The sequence below is a fragment of the Lactuca sativa genome, chromosome 7 (assembly GCF_002870075.4).
Source record: "Lactuca sativa cultivar Salinas chromosome 7, Lsat_Salinas_v11, whole genome shotgun sequence".
Classification (NCBI taxonomy): domain Eukaryota; kingdom Viridiplantae; phylum Streptophyta; class Magnoliopsida; order Asterales; family Asteraceae; genus Lactuca; species Lactuca sativa.
The window spans coordinates 183,829,083-183,847,478 of NC_056629.2; the positions used below are offsets into that span (position 1 = coordinate 183,829,083).

The window sequence follows — 18,396 nt, forward strand, 5'->3', positions numbered from 1 at the left end:
CCGAGGTTTGATTCGGTCCAAGTGGTTTTTGCCCAGCAGGTTTCGGTTCATTATGGGGGATCGGTTCTAGAGGGAGGCTTCGGTTCTTAATAGGGCTTCGGCCCTATATGGCTATTTTTCAAAGTATCTTCCCGTTTCGAGCGGGTTTTCACCAAGTTAAGTGTCGGGATAACCCGAATGATTATAAAAAGTTGAAAGAAGTTTTGAGAGAGATTTTGAAGAGATTTTTCGTACTTAGAGAGATTTGGGAGAGATTTCACATACTTGGAGAGATTTGGGAGAGATTTGAGGTAGAGAGATAGAGTGAAAGAGGTTGAGAAAGACTATGTTTGTGACCTTTTTGAGTGTTTGGCTTTGTAACGCAAGGTTCGTACACCCCGTTAAGCCTCGTTATGATTGTTATACGCTCCCGAGGGGTATGGAATAATGTTTTATTGAGTAGACTCATCACTTACCCTGATTAGGGTTTAGAATTTCCGAACACGTGAAAACTCTAAGTGATACTTTGTATTAAGATTGAGAGTTGTACAATAAGAATCATAATGGAAACCCTAATATACAAGGGTTAGATGAGTTGACCGGTTTGACTTGTTGACTTTGGTTGACTTTGACTTGACCAAAAATTAACGGTTGTCACATTGGTGGACTTGACAGGACGAGAAGATCTCCTGAGGGGTGGTGGTGGAGGTGGATCCTCAACTTCAATAATCAGAGGATCAAGCTCAGAAACAGGTGGAGTCGAGGCACCCTCTGAAGAAGTGGGTGTGTCATGTGTTGAGGGATCATGTGGCATAGATGAGTCTTGAGCCTCTATATCTTCATTAAAAGGATCAATATGCAGAAGTTATATGTTTCCCGGCACGTTACTTCTGACTCACAGGATCATAGCAACGGTATCCTTTCTGACCAATACCATACCCCAAAAATACACAAATAGCAGATTTCGGCCCCAAATTGTTCCTTTCAACATGAGGACGGAGAACAAAACAAGTACATCCAAAAACTCATAAGGGAGAGTAGTCTGGTAAATGACCATATAACTTCTCAAAAGGAGATATTCCTGAATTCAATGAAGTAGGGATACGATTAATCACATACACAGCAATTAGGACTGCTTCTCCCCAAAAGGCACTAGGGACCTGCACAGACAGGAGCAATGAGCGGGCAGTCTCAACAATATGACGATGTTTTCGTTCTGTCACACCGTTTTGCTGAGGTGTGTTAGTACACGAAGACTGGTGTATGGTACCATCAGAAGCAAGTAACTGAGTGAAATCATTAGAGGTATATTCACCCCCTAAGTCACACCTGAAGCACTTAATCACAGCCGAATGTTGAGTTTTAACAAGAGCTCTAAAATTGTTGTAGATATCAAAGAAATCAGATCTGTGTTTCATAAGATAAACCCATGTATATCAAGTATCATCATCTATAAAAAATACATAATAGGTTGACCCACCCTTTGTGGATACTGGTGCAGGACCCCACACATCAAATAAATATTATCAAAAGGAGCAGTAGAACAAGACATACTTTTATGGAAGGGTAAAGCTAGCAAATTTTGCTAGTTTGCAACCACTACAATCAGAAATATCACAAGAGTTTAAATGACCCGAAACACCACTAGATGCTAAGAAATTCAAACGTGATACAGACACATGTCCCAAACGAGAATGACAAAGATAAAACTCAGACGACAAAGGAATCAAACGAAAAGAAGATAAATCAATGTTGGAAGCAGCAACATCAGATACTTTGAGGACCTCCAAGACATATAGTTCCCCCACCCTACGGCCGATCCCAATCACCTTCTGGGTGTGTTGATCTTGTATAACACAGATAGAATCAGAAAAGAACACCCAGTTACAAGACTTGCATAACTGACTGACTGAGGCAAGGTTCAAAGTAAGTTTGGGAATGTAATAAACATCAGGAAGAGTGATATGAGAAACAGAGACAGACCCAACACCCTCAACTAGCATAGATGTATCACTAGCAGACTTAACAGAAATAGATGACAATTGCGACAAAGAAGTAAATGATGACAAATGAGGAGTCATATGATGGGTTGCACCAGAATCTAAAATCCACAAAGATGAGGGAATACCTAAAGTACCAGATGAAGAAGGACCAGAATGAGACATAGATGCAGACATGGCATTGGGATTAGAAGCCAAATACTGTCTAAAGCTCTTAAACACCTTGGGATCCAATGCAGATGGTGGCATATGTCCAACAGATTCTATGTCAACTGGTGGAACAGCAGCAACATCAACAAACTATGGAGAACAAGGGGTCCATGGAGGAGTACCAGAGGAACACGATTGAAACTTCTGTTGACCAGACCTATTTTGTTGCCCTGACTGAGGTTGACCAGATTTACCCTTGTTGACTAACAATGGACACTGAGCTTTCCAATGATTCTTTTGTTTGCAGAATGCACACTCATTATAAAAGACTCTTGAAGTTTGTCGAGAATGACTGGAGGAGACAGCAAGCACAGCAAGAGCGGGAGTAGGAGTAGAGGTTGATTTAAACCCTTTATCTGCATGGGACTTGATACGAGTCTCTTCTGCAATTAACTCATGGACAATTGAATCAACTGAAGGAAGTGGAGAGCGATGAAGAATTGTTCCATGAAGACCTTCAAAATCAGAACGCAAGGTCATCAAGAACTGAACCAAGAGTTGTTCTTCCCTCCTAGAAATGTAAGGCTCAAAGTCTTTTAACTCTTTAGATTCAATAAGAGCCAATTGATCCCAAAGATCAGACATAACAGCATAGAAATCTTGAATGCTTTGGTCATTCTGTTGAAGGGCACGAATATCATATTCCAACTGGTATTGTTTAGCAAAATTGGACTGAGTATACAGTCTCTCTAAGTGATTCCAAACTTCCTTTGTTGTGTCATACTTAGCCAACTGCATACCAATGGACTGAGTAACAGAGTTATTGATCCAAGTAATAACCTTGGAGTTATCAGTCTCCCAAGCATCAAGCAACATACCAAAATTCTCAGTTTGAGGTACTGAGGGTTTGGATTTAGTCCTAGTGACATAGCCCCACATATTCTTCCCACGAAGGAAGTTCTTCATAACGTAACTCCAATACATATAATTCTTTCAATCCAAACGAGTATTGATTGACTGAAGGGAGTCATCCTTTCCAGTCATGTTGATAGTGAATGAATAACCACAATGACAATATGACAATCTGAGAATGAAAGGAGTAACAAACCAGTGGAAGCAATCACTTGAATAACGAATCAACAACAATTACGAACCAACAACAGCAACGAACCAACAGCAGCAACGAATCAATAGCAGCAACGAATCAACACATCAAAAAAACGAATACCAGTGACAATGAACAAAAACGACATGCTACAGTAACCCTAGAAATTACAAAGACTTCTAACAACATATCAAACCTCTGCTCTGATACCATGATAACATTGTCATATGATTATAACAAAGAGAAATTGCAAGGGTTCTTAGATAAAAGCATAAAGACTACAAGGAATAAAGCGGATATAAATACTAGCTAGACAGAAACCCTAATGGGCTAAAGACAAAAGGGCCCATAAAAAAGTGGGCTAATAATATATATACTAACAGGTGTATAAGTTCGTCTTCAAGTAAAATGACAATTTTTTGTATGTAGTCCATATCATGGGGAGTAGAACCAGAAATTTTGGTCTCGTTCCTAGCATTAATGAATTGGTTAACATTGATTGTCAATTCGGGTTCAAATCTAGTATTCCAAAACTTTTGAGAACCCATGTTGATCCGACGAATCAAATTTATCATATTCGGTTTTCCTAAATCTACATACAAATCAAATGTCGAATTTTGGGTTTTTTCAAATTAGTTTGGTTGTGTATCTCTAGTTCAATATTTCATAAAGAAGGAATGTTTTTAATTTTGTTATAACTTTAAAGGCCTACAATTGATTTCTAAAGTTGGTAGATATTGCCAAATCATGATAATTGAAACTGACTAATGTAAAACTAATAAGATATCGGTCACACAATTTATACTTATAGAAATCCCCAAGTTTGTGTGATTTAAAGTTAAAAACTTAAAATACACCAAATGGAAGATAAATTTGTAGCCAAATTAGAGAAATAAAAAATTGGATGACAAAACATCTAAATTGGATCTGACATGTGACATGCCACGAATCTGAAATAGACAATTGAGAGATTTTCATTTATGTAAAGTAGCACTACTCGTTATTAAATTTGTTATATCTTTATCCTAATAAATAAAGATATTTTTGCCAAATGACACATTCTCTTTGATCTTAACACATGTAATTTTTTCATTAATTTAGAGTAATTTTGTTTCCATATGTCATTTTCTTATTTTTTCCATTTTTATTTTAGTGTCATACCATTAAAGTAATTAAGTCATATTATTATAGCAATTAATTCTAATTGATTATAACTGATTGCTTACTATTATTTATTTAAATGTGTTATTAATGTAATTTTATTATTAAATAAATACGTGTTTGAATAATATAAAAATTAATTTGAGTTAATTGTATCCGAACACTTAATTTAGTTATAATTGTTCAATGATATAATTTATAAAAAGATTGTAAGTATATGACTATAATTCAACTTTGACTTGTACTTTATAAAAATATAATTTATTCATTTTGATATTATATATTACGGCATTTTGTTTGAATCGATATAAATTAAACATTTTCGTAATGTTAGTTGTTTTACTTTAAAAAAATAAAGAATAGTTACTCAATCAAAAAGCATGAGAATGCGACATTACTTTTAAAACTAAAGAATAGCTATTATAAAGATATGAAAATAGAATATTTTAAAATGCAAGGTATTTATGGAGCTTTCCTCCAATATTCAAGTTGTTGACACTTTTGAAAAATCTTGGTATATATGTTGATCTTTGAAGGCTTTTACTTATGTTTATGGCTTTTGGATGAGTGTTGGTGAATTCTAAAATTATCACGGGTCTTCGTGGTTGCTTTGTTGTTAGACTTATTAATGTTTAAGTGTTTTCTTGGAGCTAGGTTGTTGTACTTTTAGGTGCTAGCATGGTGAATTGAATTCATCATAAGTTGCTTCAATAGGTGGTGTGAGCTCCATGAGTTTTACCTGCACAAATTTTGACCCCTTTTGCTGCATTGTGTTGAAAGGTATAAAGATCATTATGATCAAGTAATGACTTCTGAATATAAATTATTTTGTCAATCGTATAGATTGAATTACTTACTTATTCATCATTTTGTTTGTATATATTTTAAATTTCTACTTTAAAAAATGTTTAATGTTACACATTGATATTTAAAATTTTTAATCAACCCGTGTAATACACACGTGTTACACATAATATCTAATGTAGAGAATGGTGATGACATCAACAATGATATCATCACAAATCGCCACTTAGATAATTTAACTGCACTTGCCTTCGACATCAATGAATATCACATGGTAGATCGAACTTCTCCATGATATAAAGATGTTTTTTAGACATTTGTGATCGTCAAGGGACACAATGATATATCTATATAGGGAAAACTGAATATGTAGCTGTCATGTATGTAATATTAGGTATAGAACCATCTATATTGACTTTATTTGATTAAAAAAACACAATTTTCTTTCACTATTAGCTTCTTCCTATTACTTTTGAACTCATATTATATTTTATTTTGGAATTCATCCCCAACATCTAGGTATTTCAAATGTGTTTTTTATTAGACCTTAAATCAAAGCTTCATAACTTCCTCCGACACCTACCTTACGTATACTTGCATTGTTTTTTTATGGATTATGGGAAGAGCTTTATCGGGTTTTTAATGAACAATTCAATCTTTCACTATAGTTTTCTATAATAAATTTCAACATACCGAACTACATGTAGTTGGCAAAATATTCTTATACACGGTTTATGGTGCAAAATTAAACTTATAAAACTCCATAAAAAATATATATATAAAGCCTAACATATGCTCTAATAGAGGATACAAGAAATATGGTAAAGGTATTTGATTGAATTTTGTTAAAATGATGTACTTTTTGATAGTTCTATACATAATATTAGGTATATAACAGTCACATATTCCCCAAGCCTATATATATATATATATATATATATATATATATATATATATATATATATATATATATATATATATATATATATATATATCAGATAGTTCTTTTGATGACACTAGTTAAAGTGAAGACAATGAGGACAATTCTAAGCCAATCATTTTCTTTAATTAAGTAATTCTTGGTAATTAATAAAACAATAGTATCAAAAATAGATTAATTAATATGTAAGGGCAATATGGTAAAAGTGAAAGAGATAAATAAGGAAATCAGATTTCTGGAGGATTTTTTTTGAGATTCTTATAGATAACTATTTTTAATTTTTGTTAATTATTTAGGATTTCAAAGTTTGAATTTTTAAAACACTAATTTTAACTTGATTTTTGAAAAAAAAAATACAGAATTTGAAAGAACTATGCAGATTCACGTTAGAATGTCCAAAATGTTATGTTTATGTGCATATATCATTATAAAATTCTGATGAGAATATTAACTAAAACTAATTAACATTGCAGATTCATACTAGCATATATATAATTCAATTTAGAATGAAACATTAAGTTAATATTCATACTTTGAACATCCAATAAATAAATTTTGAGTAGCAAAATAAGTTAGACAATTTCATTTATGAATATAAAAAATATTATATGCAATAAGCATGGTTTGAAACTAACATAAATTCCATTAAGAATATACATATATTATCAATGTCTTATATAATTCATATTGGACTGCAATTAAACTGTATCACATTGCAGATGGAACCATGAACCAACTCACAACAAAATGATATCTTCAACATTTATTTGCCTTTTTCACCTTCAACCAACTGAAACTAGACTACTGTGACATCCCTATTTTTCACGGCCAGAAAAGACTGATTTTGTTTATGCTTTATAAAAAAAAAAATTAGAGTACTTCTTTTAATAAAAATGTTGCGGAATTTGTTCCCAGTAAAACATGATAAATACGTTATCAAAGCATTTCTGAAGAAATGTATTTTTATTCATTTTAAAACGTTTGGGATGTCATCGTCAATACAGAAATATAAGCATAAACAGAACTTACATTCATTTACACTAGTGATCTATATCTCCTTAATCTCTCAGTGTAATGTCACTTCATATCGACACCTATGATATAAATAAACTAAGTGGGTCAGGTTGGGAAACCTGGTGAGTACATAGAGATTTCAATCCCACAATGTTCACTACAAGAAAAAAGGCCTTTTACGACGCGCAAAATACGACGCTCATTGATCTATGTTACGCAAAGGAGAGTGACATTAGAAAAATGTCATCTCTTCAAAAAATTTAAGGATAGAAGACACGCATTATTGCGCGCCCTTAAATTAGTGTCTAAAAAAAACACGGAGGGCACCTATAATAAAATGCGCGTCGTCTAAGGATGTCGCTTTATAATTTTTAATGGAACGCGCGTTCCATCCTTTAACAGTAGGGGGAAATGAAATTCTGAAAAAATTAAAAATCCCGCCTTCCTTTTTTTTCTCCTTTCCCTCTTGCCCTGGACGCTCCTTCCTTCCCCCTCCCGACATTGACTGCTGCTTACTTCTTCCCTCACTTCTACCTACTGGAACCACCATATCTCCCACTCGATGTTGAAATTGTTAGAAAAAGCCCTAATTATACTCTCAAGTCTAAATACAGAAAAAATAGAAGATGGTGAAGAAGTAGCAGTAGAGGAAGTGGAGGATGAACAGTCGAAAATGGAAGGAATGGCATCAATAGCGTTGTTACTAGATGGGTCAATCTCGGGTCATTTTGTTCAGCTTCCCGAGTCCGTTTATTACCAGATGGGTCAATCTCGTCTTTTTGTCTCGACTTCATATCTCTCTGTAAAGCAAGCGACGACTTCATATCAAAAATGGAGGTGGCAGCCTAAAGACTGTAATTTGCCAAAGTAAGCATACCTGAAACGTGAAATTGGCAAATTGGATTGCACAGAAACGCGATTGGGATCGGGAATTTTGGTTTTGGAACGCCGATTTGTGAAATTGGGATCAGCACATCCTTTTGAATCGGTTTGTCTTCCTTTACCTCTGTACTCTCACTCACTCTCTCTCTCTCTCTCTCTCTCTCTAAGCCCTAAGCTGCCACCATCAATAATAAAATAGTTCGATCAAGTTTAGTTCAATTCCTGATCATCGATTTGAAATTCTATTTCTGATATGACCTTTTGTGCAATTCTTTGACCTTTTAATCTTAGGGTTTATCTTCATGAAATCTAATCTCTGTGAACGAACTAATACACTTTAGGATTAGGGTTTAGTAATGGGATTCCTTCGTTTTTGTTAGGGCGATGTGAGTAATGAACCAAGGAGAAACACACAACAATGTAATCAAGAAGAAGATGTTCCAGTCTTGGTTGATGCAATACTTCCATTATCTACAGCTGCCATGGCTTTGCCACCTTTATCTATTCGAGGTGATTTGGGAGTTGTTTCTACTGCTGGAGTTAGATATGCATATCCACTCCTAAAATCATTTGCAAAAATGGGACCTCAAGGTGTTCTTGGTGCCACAAAGCTTTTACGCCCTTTTTCAGAAATAGTTGATTCATTGGGACTCAAAGATCCTTTCATTAGAAATTGGGTGGATCTTTTGTCTTTCTTACTTGCTGGAGTGAAATCCGATGGTGTTCTTTCAGCAGAAATGGTACATAATCATATCATACATTAAAAAGTTTCTTTTAAGGTAGTTTTACTTTTTGGTGTGATGGAATTGAGGAAGGAATGGAATGGGCTATTCCATTACCACATGTCCTCATCCATTCCATTCCAACCAAACAGAATCCATTCTATTCCTTCATATTTTATAGTTCTCTAAATGTCTAATCTTTTGCCTGTATATATATCCACATATTTGCAGATTTATATGTTTGCAGAATGGTATAAACCAGGTTGTAGTTTAGAATACCCTGTTGGTGGAACTGGAGCACTTGTTGAGGCTCTTGTTCTTAGATTTTCCTTCTGATAAACTTCCAAAAATGTCAGAACCTTCACAACTTATGACAGAAAATACACGTTCTGATCTTTATGTTGCACTCCCTGTTCTCAGTCAAGGAAAGAAATGGGTCTTACTATACAGGTAAAATTTCATCTTCATCATATTTTCAGTTTCACATTATTCTTGAATCTTGATATATCATTATCTTTTTTATATGTTAGTACATGGAGGCATGGCATATCTCTTTCAACCTTATATAGAAGAAGCAATCTTTGCCCTGGGTTAAGTCTACTGGTAATGTCTTGTCTTCAGTAACTATGCAAAATGTCAACTTTACCCTTTAACTGAAACTTGATTAAACATTTTCAGGTTGTTGGAGATCGTAAAGGTGCAGTGTTTGGTGGTTTAGTTGAGGCACCTTTGAAACCATCAACAAAGAAAAGATACCAGGTTTGTAATTGTTTAATTAAGTTCGTTTCTCTATATGTTGACAAAAGACTTTTCTACCCTTTTTCACTATGATGAGTAAATACTATACAGGGATCGAATGATACATTTGTGTTTACAAATACACCAGGGCGTCCTGTTATATATCGCCCCACAGGTACTGCATTTTCTTGATAATATATAAAAAAATCTTTTATAATTTTAATATTTATTTGGGATTTATTATGTTAATTGTGCATTTATTAGGGGTGAATCGGTATTTTACTCTTTGTTCAACTGAGTATTTAGCGCTTGGTGGGGGAAATCATTTTACATTGTATCTCGATAGTGACTTGTAAGAGTGTTGCACTTGCATCATTCCTATTTTTCTTTTTGAGGGATAATATGGTAATTTGGCAATTTGCATATTTTTTTTCCCCAGATTGAATGGGTCAAGTTTGGCCTCAGAAACTTATGGTAACTCTTGTTTGTCACACACCCAAGAATTTGAAGTGAAGGAAATTGAGGTGCTTTCTCTCACTTATTTTTGCAAAAATTACATTTTTGGTCCTCGAGTATGGCTGATTTTGTTCAATTTGGGTCCTACAAAATTCTCTTGCAAATTTGATCGTTATTTGAGGTTTTTGTAACGTTTTTACTCTTCGTTCCAAGTAAAATGAGTTGGGACTAAAATTGAAAAGATCAGCAATACTCAGGGACCAAAAATGGTCATCTTACTTAGAACAAGGACTGAAACTCTACAAGAAATTTCAAAGGACCAAAATTGTAAGAGAATTTTTGGGGACCAAAATTGAAAAAATGGTTCGGGACCAAAAATAGTCAAATAAGGACTAAAGTTGCAAGAGAAAACTTTTTGGGACCAAAATCAGAAAAATTAGAGATTCTCAGGGACCAAAAGTGTAATTTAATATAAATAGTTTGCATAAGTTGAGTTGATATGAATGTCAATGTGTGCAGCTGTGGGGGTTTGTATATGCTTCAGAGTATGAAGAGGCGATATCAATGTTGAGGACAGAAGCACCTGGGATATGTCGATGGTAGATTGACGATTATGCCCTTCATCTTGTATATATTTTAACATGGGTGTTCCATTTCCATTGCTATGTTTGTTGAAACTTGGTTTGTTGGGTTTCAACGTAGATAACTTTTTGGATTTATGATATACGTATAAAAGATTGATAAAGCGAGGGGTTTGTGTTAACAAGTTAACGGAAATATATTTTCTGATTTTGTCAATCTTTTTAAAGAGCTACTCTTTCCACTTTTCATCCTTAACAGATAACACTTTTTTATCTTTTTCTTGTTTTCTCTTTCAAATGGTGTACCTTTTAACTTTTATGGATGACCTATATAATAGTGATAACTACAATTAAACAAAGTAGCATCCACTTCTCAGGTTTATACTGCCCCTGATTCTGCCTGGTATAAAATGCCTAAGTCTACAAGGTGAGCTTTGTGGTTGGACATGCTTTTACATTGGTGTGGCTGCTGTTGCTTTTGGATGCTCTTATTATCACCTCAAACCAAATGATGGTCACCTTGTTTGGGATCGTTTGCCTGTAAGTTATATCATTCCTCATATTTAACAAATTTCAATATATAAATGATTAAATTCTCATGTTTTCTGTACTTTTTTACTAATTTACAATCACAGGGACAACAGATGCAAATGAGGAATCTTCACGATCACATGCCATTCTTCGTTCATAAATCTTGCAGGAAATGAAAGAGGTGCAGATACAACTGATAATGATAAGAAAACAAGGTAAAGGTTGGAATATAGAATGGAATGGAATGGAATGAGTCATTCCATTCCATTTCTTCCCTCTCTATTTTTCTCTCTCTCTTTTATTCTAATGATCAAAGTTCTTGTTTTTAATATCAGTTTCCTTGTTCTCTTTTATACTTGATGCACCTTTTATTTGCAGGCTTGGCCTGTGGGTACTCCAAGGCCTGTTGCTTTCAAGCTTGTTGCTGATACCCCTCTTCTTACTGGACAGGTAAGTTTCAAATCTTTTTGTTGTGGATTTTTTATAGTTTCTTTTTGTTGTGGATTTCTTATAGTTTACTTAGCTTCTTAAATCAAAGAGTATAAAGCTTTCCTAATGTGTTCTAATAATTAAGAAAACGGTGTTTTTTTGAAAAATACTGATGGACTTTGCTATTTTGTTGTATGGTGTATTACCTTGGATATAATTTGTTTTTACAGTTTTCTCTTTTTATTTAATTTAAATTTGGATATAAGTTTGTAACACATGGGATTTATGATTACAGCAAACAATCTTTCTTTTCTTTCTAGACATGATTAAAGGCATGTTTTTGGCTGTAGTTATTGGACCACCTGTTGTGGTTGCCATCATTTTAATAGTACAGGTATTATTCTATCTCTGAGAAATTTCATTTGCCATGTCATCAAAAGCTGCCAGATGGACTATTATCTTTCATGTTTGAGTTGGTTCTCAACTTGTAGAAGAATAACATAAACTATTTTGGCATCTGAGTGTAAAAAATAATATTTGAACTCATAAGTTCCTTAATAATACTTTATTGTGTTACATGTACTTTATTACTTACTCATAATATATAATTCAATCTGATTATTGATTATATATTATGAGTAAGGAGAGCATTCTAAACATTCTGGAAACTTTAAAAGAAGAGGGAAATAGGGTCTTGTTCAATGCTTTAGCTGTGTTTGCTCTAAGGGAGATCAACTTATCACAAGTAAGTTACTGTTTCACCCTTTATTTAATATTTTTGTGATTGAATGAAAGTCTTAATGAAAGTAATTGACAATCTTTCTCTGTAAATGATGTTGTGATTGTGGGAGAGGTGTTGTGTTTTTCTCTGTTGCTAGGTAACCTTCTCAATAACAACATTCTACTTAAGCAGGTGAGTAATCAAGATTAAGGGAGACTTGTAATCATGTTTGACATTCCTTTCCAGTAAGAAAAAGAGTTGTATGATTATTTGTTAGTTTTATAGGAATGTATAACCCATGTTAGCAATGTTTTATTTTTGTTTAACATTTGAATGATTCTTTGTATGACATTACAATTTGTGTAATTTATTTTATTTTTTGAGTATGAAATTTTATTTTATATTATGCAATGGATTGTATTTTTTGTATATGGTATTTTATTTCTATTATGAGAAATTAAATGCAAATTTAATTTAAAAATTAATAAATATATAAATTTATTTTTTTTAAACATTTAAATTTACGATACGCAAAAATGTGTGTCATCTTCATTTATGACATGGCCTTTCTTGACAGGGGCTTTCTTGATACGCATTGCGTGTCATTAACACGCGCGTCGTAAGGTTACGACACACGAATGCGTGTCATCTTCCTTTATGACAGGGCCTTCCTTGATACGCATTGCGTGTCGTAAACGCGCGTCGTAAATGAGCGTCGTAAATGAGCGTCGTCAAAAGCGCGTCGTCTCTCTTTATGACAGGGCCTTCCTTGACACGCATTTGCGCGTCGTCTGAGCCTTTTACGACGCGCAATGAGCGTCGTAAAAGGCCTTTTTTCTTGTAGTGGTTATATCATATATATAATTTAGAACTCACAAAACATACAATTTCACCATATATGTGTAAGCAACTCTTATCCCACCCCGTCGATCCTCACAACGAGACTATCCATACTCTCAAACCTAAGATTAACCGTTTTACCTAATCCATACTCCCGGATTAGAAATGAACGGCTTTACCTAATCCATACTCTCGGACTAGGGATGAATGTCTAATCCATACTCTCGGATTAATGAAAAAGAATTATAACTAATCCATACTCTCGGACTAGGGACGAATGACTATGTATTAATCCATACTCCTGGACTAAGGACGGATGACTATGTCTTAATCCATACTCCCGGATTAAGGACAACTGACTATGTCTTAATCCATACCCTCGAATTAATGACAGTTGACTATGTCCAATCCATACTCTCGGACTAGGGACAATGACTGTGTCTAATCCATGCTCCCGGATAAATGACATATACTAAAGTTCTAGTCTCTGAGTATAACAATACTACCCAATATTCCTCATAATTAATTTAGGTCTACTCTTTATCCTAAATTATCATATATAATCAGGTATGTTCTTTAACACGTATTTCAGGCAACATCAATTAACTCGCACATAAACATATAATTAATACTTCAATCAATACTTGTATTAAAATCATGTTCATGAAAGGGACTATGCACTCACTTGAAAGGTGGTGACTCAACACTCGGACAGCGCTTTGATACTCTCAAAACAATTTTTCCTTCGATAAAACCTAGTATCAATACCATTAGGGTTTAGTCTAACAATAACCGCGACAAATTAATAGTCTGGCTATTATTACTGTTATATAAGTGTTAAACGATACTTATATAACTCATAATAATAGCCCAAATAATTATTTTAAGGACCTAATAAAATTACTATAATGAAACATAAGCTATACTAAAGATAAAGATAGGTTAGGGGTACCTCACTTTTAGCGGGTTTTCTCGAAAACTGGGCTTCGCTGGAGCAGCGTTCCCAAGTTGAAAGGCTCTTTTCTCGGGACTCTGGGAGCCTCGGGGCTTCCTTCGGGTGCTAGGGGGTTTACCTAGGCTTTTAGGGGGGGTTAGGGAGCTTAGAGAGAGAGAGAGAGTATATAGAGAGAAAGAAGAGGGTTGAGGGGTGAGGAAATGAGGGAACCCGACACCTCTATTTATAGGGGTGCTGACTGATTGACTCGCCGAGTAGGAAGACCTACTCGCCGAGTTGGGGCATGTGGCAGCCTTCTGGTGGTGCCACGTGTCCAATTCTGGTGGTGCCACGTCACCCCCTATCGCGTATCAGCCTTCAAACTTAGAAAAATCATAACTCTCGCATACGAGCTCTGTTTTCGACGTTCTTTTTTTCAACGCGTAGGTAAAATCAAGATCTACAACTTTCATTTAGACTCCGTCGGCTAATTCTCGACCGATCTCAAATTTAACAGTAGGAGGCGTTTAGATTGTTAAATGACCGCGAAGAATTCGTAACTCCTTCATACGGACTCCGTTTTCGTCTATATTTTTACCGTTGAGTTCCTATTAATGAGATCTTCAACTCTCATTTAGGTCGCATAAACCAAAAACCGCTCGAACTAAAATTCGAGCTTCGGGCCGTGCACTACTAAGCCGAATCTTAGAAAAATCATAATTTCCTCATACGAAGTCAGATTTGGACGTTCTTTTTTTGTATGTTCTCGGTTTAACATATATTACAACTTTTGTTTAGATTGATAAGGCTAAAAGTCGCTCCATCATAAATTTACTATTTACGCTTCCCGGTGTCGTGCCGGTTTTGCCGTAAAACTTCGACGCGCCATAACTTCTTCGTTATAACTCGGATTTCGGCGTTCTTTATATGTACGGAAACCTTGAGACATATTCTACAACTTGGTTAAGACTATTTATTATAAATAATCTTTTGCCGAAAAGTCATTTTCGACACTTATTGCCTCAAAATTGACTAGCCCGGATCTACGGGCGTTACAGCTACTGACCTATCTTTTTTGAAATACTTTGGAAACAGTCCTTGAAATTAACATTGTTTCAAGGCATTAGAATATAGAATATCACTAATGTGTATTAAAAAACTTGAAAAAGAAAACATACGATAATGTTATGAAATGTATAAACTACATACCAGATTGTACAAACGAAGCAAGAATGGGTTTTGGATCCATATGAGTATCACTACCAAGGTCTATAATCTATATCACATCCACCTTCTTCCACCCGTATTGTTTGATTTATTTGTAATCGAAGTGCAAAGAATCTCACGTCTTTAGAAATTGCATAAAAAAATAGATTTAAGATGGTATATTAACAAAAACCTACAAAATTAAATCGGTTTAACTGATACATAAGTGTGGGGAACAAAATTAAGGTGAAAGACAAAGAAATCCAAACCTAAGTTTTCCCAACGAAAAATAGATAAGTTAAATTGAAACACAGAACATTCATCATCGCATAAAAACCCGAAGGACGCCACTACGGAAGCCTTGGTTCATGGTTTGCCCTATCTAAATAAAGTAGTATAAAATTTTAAGAAAAAAAAATAATTGAAGCATATCATAATGCAAATATTAATAAAACTTTCAAAGATCTAATTTACCTTGTCAGGTCGTAGACCTAATGTCATTGATCAGAAAGATAACGAGACAAAGTATAAGGGTGGAGGAGACGACTACCATACAGAGGAGACATCCAAGTATCAATGGGAGGAAAACAATACATAAGCCGTAATTGTCGCCGCCTTGGCCCGTGATCGATTTCCATTGCAACAGGTGCTTCTTCCTAATTGAGAGAAGATGTCGATTAGAGAAACAAAAAAATGGAAGAGGGAAACGTGAGGTGGGGCTGTTACTTTTCAAGAATGGAGCCGCTTTTAAACCTAACAGGAGAGAGTTTCCAAATAAGTAGGGATATCATATTAATTGCATATATAAAAGTCCGAAACTACCCCTAATTAGTTTGGTAATTATACAAAAGCAACATTTAAAATGATTGGTTGAAAATCATCATCACTTCGTCATTTTATTCATTGTCTTTATTTGAACCTATTCCTCTCTCTCTCTCTCTCTCTCTCTCTATATATATATATATATATATATATATATATATATATATATATATATATATATATATATTATTTCTTAATACTAATATTTTTTTGGATGTCTTTATAGTTAAGAAGGCGATAAATTTTGGTTTGGATGTACTTTCCTAATCAAAATCAAATTCAAATTCAAGATTGGGTTCAGTCGCTATTATAAATATTTGGTTTGTTTATCTAGGCGGTCATACCCATTATTAGTAAGAAACTGAACACCCTCGAGAAAATGGACCAAACAAAGCTTAAAAACAATACACCGACTTCTTATATGTACTTTTGACGTCATAAAATAAACCTTAATTTGGATGCTCTGAGAGTTTTCGTGATTCTTGTCAATAGCCATTGAGACTGTTGATCCTTCATAAATATCTGAAGTTATGTTGTTTCTTGAGTCTTCTTCCCCTTATGTTCTTCCGTTTATACATAAAAACCTCTAGAAATTTTTAAATATGCTCCATACTATTCCCCCTAACTTTGAGATGAACTCAACCAACCGCCTGTCCACCTCTTTGATGGGAAGTATCTTTAGAGAAGAGGGAGTCATTCCCTACTAACCCACTGAACCTACTGTCACATTACTTTTTCTCTTTTATTTTTCTTCATCTTTTCCAACCCACAACACACGCAAACTCTATCTTTTTGAACCCACTCAATCCATTCAATTAAAAAAAATACAAAACAATCAAAGGTAAAATCCTAATTCGCAATAGAGTTACCAGCGACACCACTCCCACTTGAACGGGTTGGTTAATTGGTTTCACTAACTCACTTCATCATCTCTCTCTCATTTTCTCTTGTAGAATGTGTTTTAAAACCTGTACCTTAGTTGTTTTGTATTTTTTTAATTAAGTGGGTTGAGTGACTTCAGAAAGATAGGATTTCCGTGTGTTGGAGGTTGAGAAAGATGAAAAAAAATTGATACGACAGTGGGTTCAGTGGGTTGGGAGGGAACGACTCCCTCCCTCCTTAGAGATTAAATGTGTTGAACAACTTGCAAATTGACAATTCGTTGATGTTTTGCAATATTTTGTGAACCATGACCACGTCCATGTCTTCATATGTCTTTGAACCTACATGCTAATTTGTCATTGCCTTGTACATTGCATTGGCTAGAGAAATCTTCACACTAACTTCTACATGAATCTTCTGTTATTTTCTTTATTGAGATCAGAAACGTATGAATATTCATGTCTGATATAATTTCAAAGATTTAGTTAATATCAATGTTTTAAAAACTGGTTTTTTAATTGAACCGGTATGTTGACCGGTTCCCGGTTCGACCGCCGGATCAACCGGTTTCTATAGTTTTCATGTTTTTTCCTATTTTCCTACACATACATACATATATAAATCATGAATTTGATGTTTACAAATTCAAAGATTAAAAATACACATAAAAAATTGTAGATAAATCCAAAAACATTAAAATAACACATAACCATAAGTTATAGTGTTTTACATCAATTCATATACGTCAAAAAGAAATAAAGTATAATACTATAACAAAATATAGTTTTAAATGAATACAAACACATCAAAAAAAATTATCACATTTATCATATGTTTTTATTTAGGAAAAACTAAATAGATATGAAAAAATTCACCAAAGTTTATTATGTAAATTGTTTTTTTTTTTCATGTGTTTTTATTCGATTTAACCGGTTCAACCGGTTTATTTTGACTGGTTCAACCGGTTTTTTCAAAAAATTGTCCGGTTCAGAAATCAATATAAAACCGGTGATAGTTGAACCGTTCACTGCACCGGTTCCCGGTCCAACCGGTTCGACCGGCCGGTTTAAACCGGTTTTAAAACATTGGCTAATATCGAACAATTCGACAACCACATATTCTGATATGATGACTTAATATTTTTATATAGGTATTAGGCCATCTCCAATGGGAGTTCAATGGGAGGTTTAATGGGGAGTTTAATCTCATTAAACCTAATTTAAAATCCCCATTGTAGAAAAATGACTAGGATTCAATGGAATGGAGAGTTCAATCCCCATTGAACTCTATATTCTCTCTCATCTCTCTCTCTCAAACACACACACACACACACACACACACACACACATATATATATATATATATATATATATATATATATATATATATATATATATATATATATAATTTTTTATTTTTTATTTTAAATTAATGTTAATTTTAATTGTAGTTTTTAATTTTTAATTTCATGCTAATTAATTTTTTTTAATAACAATAAA

At 34.1% G+C, this 18,396-nt stretch overlaps 1 protein-coding gene across 4 annotated transcripts; it reads left to right on the top strand.

Moving 5' to 3' along the window:
• The first annotated feature begins 9,053 nt into the window (after window positions 1-9,053).
• Window positions 9,054-12,588, top strand: LOC111913963 (uncharacterized). Of its 4 annotated transcripts, none has more exons than XM_052765396.1 (13): window positions 9,054-9,207; window positions 9,288-9,360; window positions 9,436-9,516; window positions 9,607-9,670; window positions 9,760-9,847; window positions 9,935-10,019; window positions 10,471-10,550; window positions 10,910-11,072; window positions 11,177-11,278; window positions 11,442-11,513; window positions 11,788-11,886; window positions 12,132-12,237; window positions 12,403-12,588. In XM_052765396.1, exons 1-9 carry the CDS (start codon window positions 9,107-9,109, stop codon window positions 11,237-11,239), a joined length of 798 nt encoding a protein of 265 aa, XP_052621356.1. In that variant the 5' UTR covers window positions 9,054-9,106; the 3' UTR covers window positions 11,240-11,278; window positions 11,442-11,513; window positions 11,788-11,886; window positions 12,132-12,237; window positions 12,403-12,588. The 4 variants fall into 4 exon arrangements, with proteins under 4 accessions (XP_052621356.1, XP_052621354.1, XP_052621355.1 ...); XM_052765394.1 differs by having other exon boundaries at window positions 12,406-12,588; XM_052765395.1 differs by having other exon boundaries at window positions 12,136-12,237.
• Window positions 12,589-18,396: the final 5,808 nt, after the last annotated feature.

Excerpts from the sequence above, each read along its gene's own strand:
- LOC111913963 (XM_052765396.1), top strand. The coding sequence starts at position 9,107 with ATGTCAGAACCTTCACAACTTATGACAGAAAATACACGTTCTGATCTT. Across the intron at positions 9,671-9,759 it reads TGTTATATATCGCCCCACAG|GGGTGAATCGGTATTTTACT; the intron begins GTACTGCATTTT and ends TGCATTTATTAG. Across the intron at positions 10,551-10,909 it reads GCACCTGGGATATGTCGATG|GTTTATACTGCCCCTGATTC; the intron begins GTAGATTGACGA and ends TCCACTTCTCAG.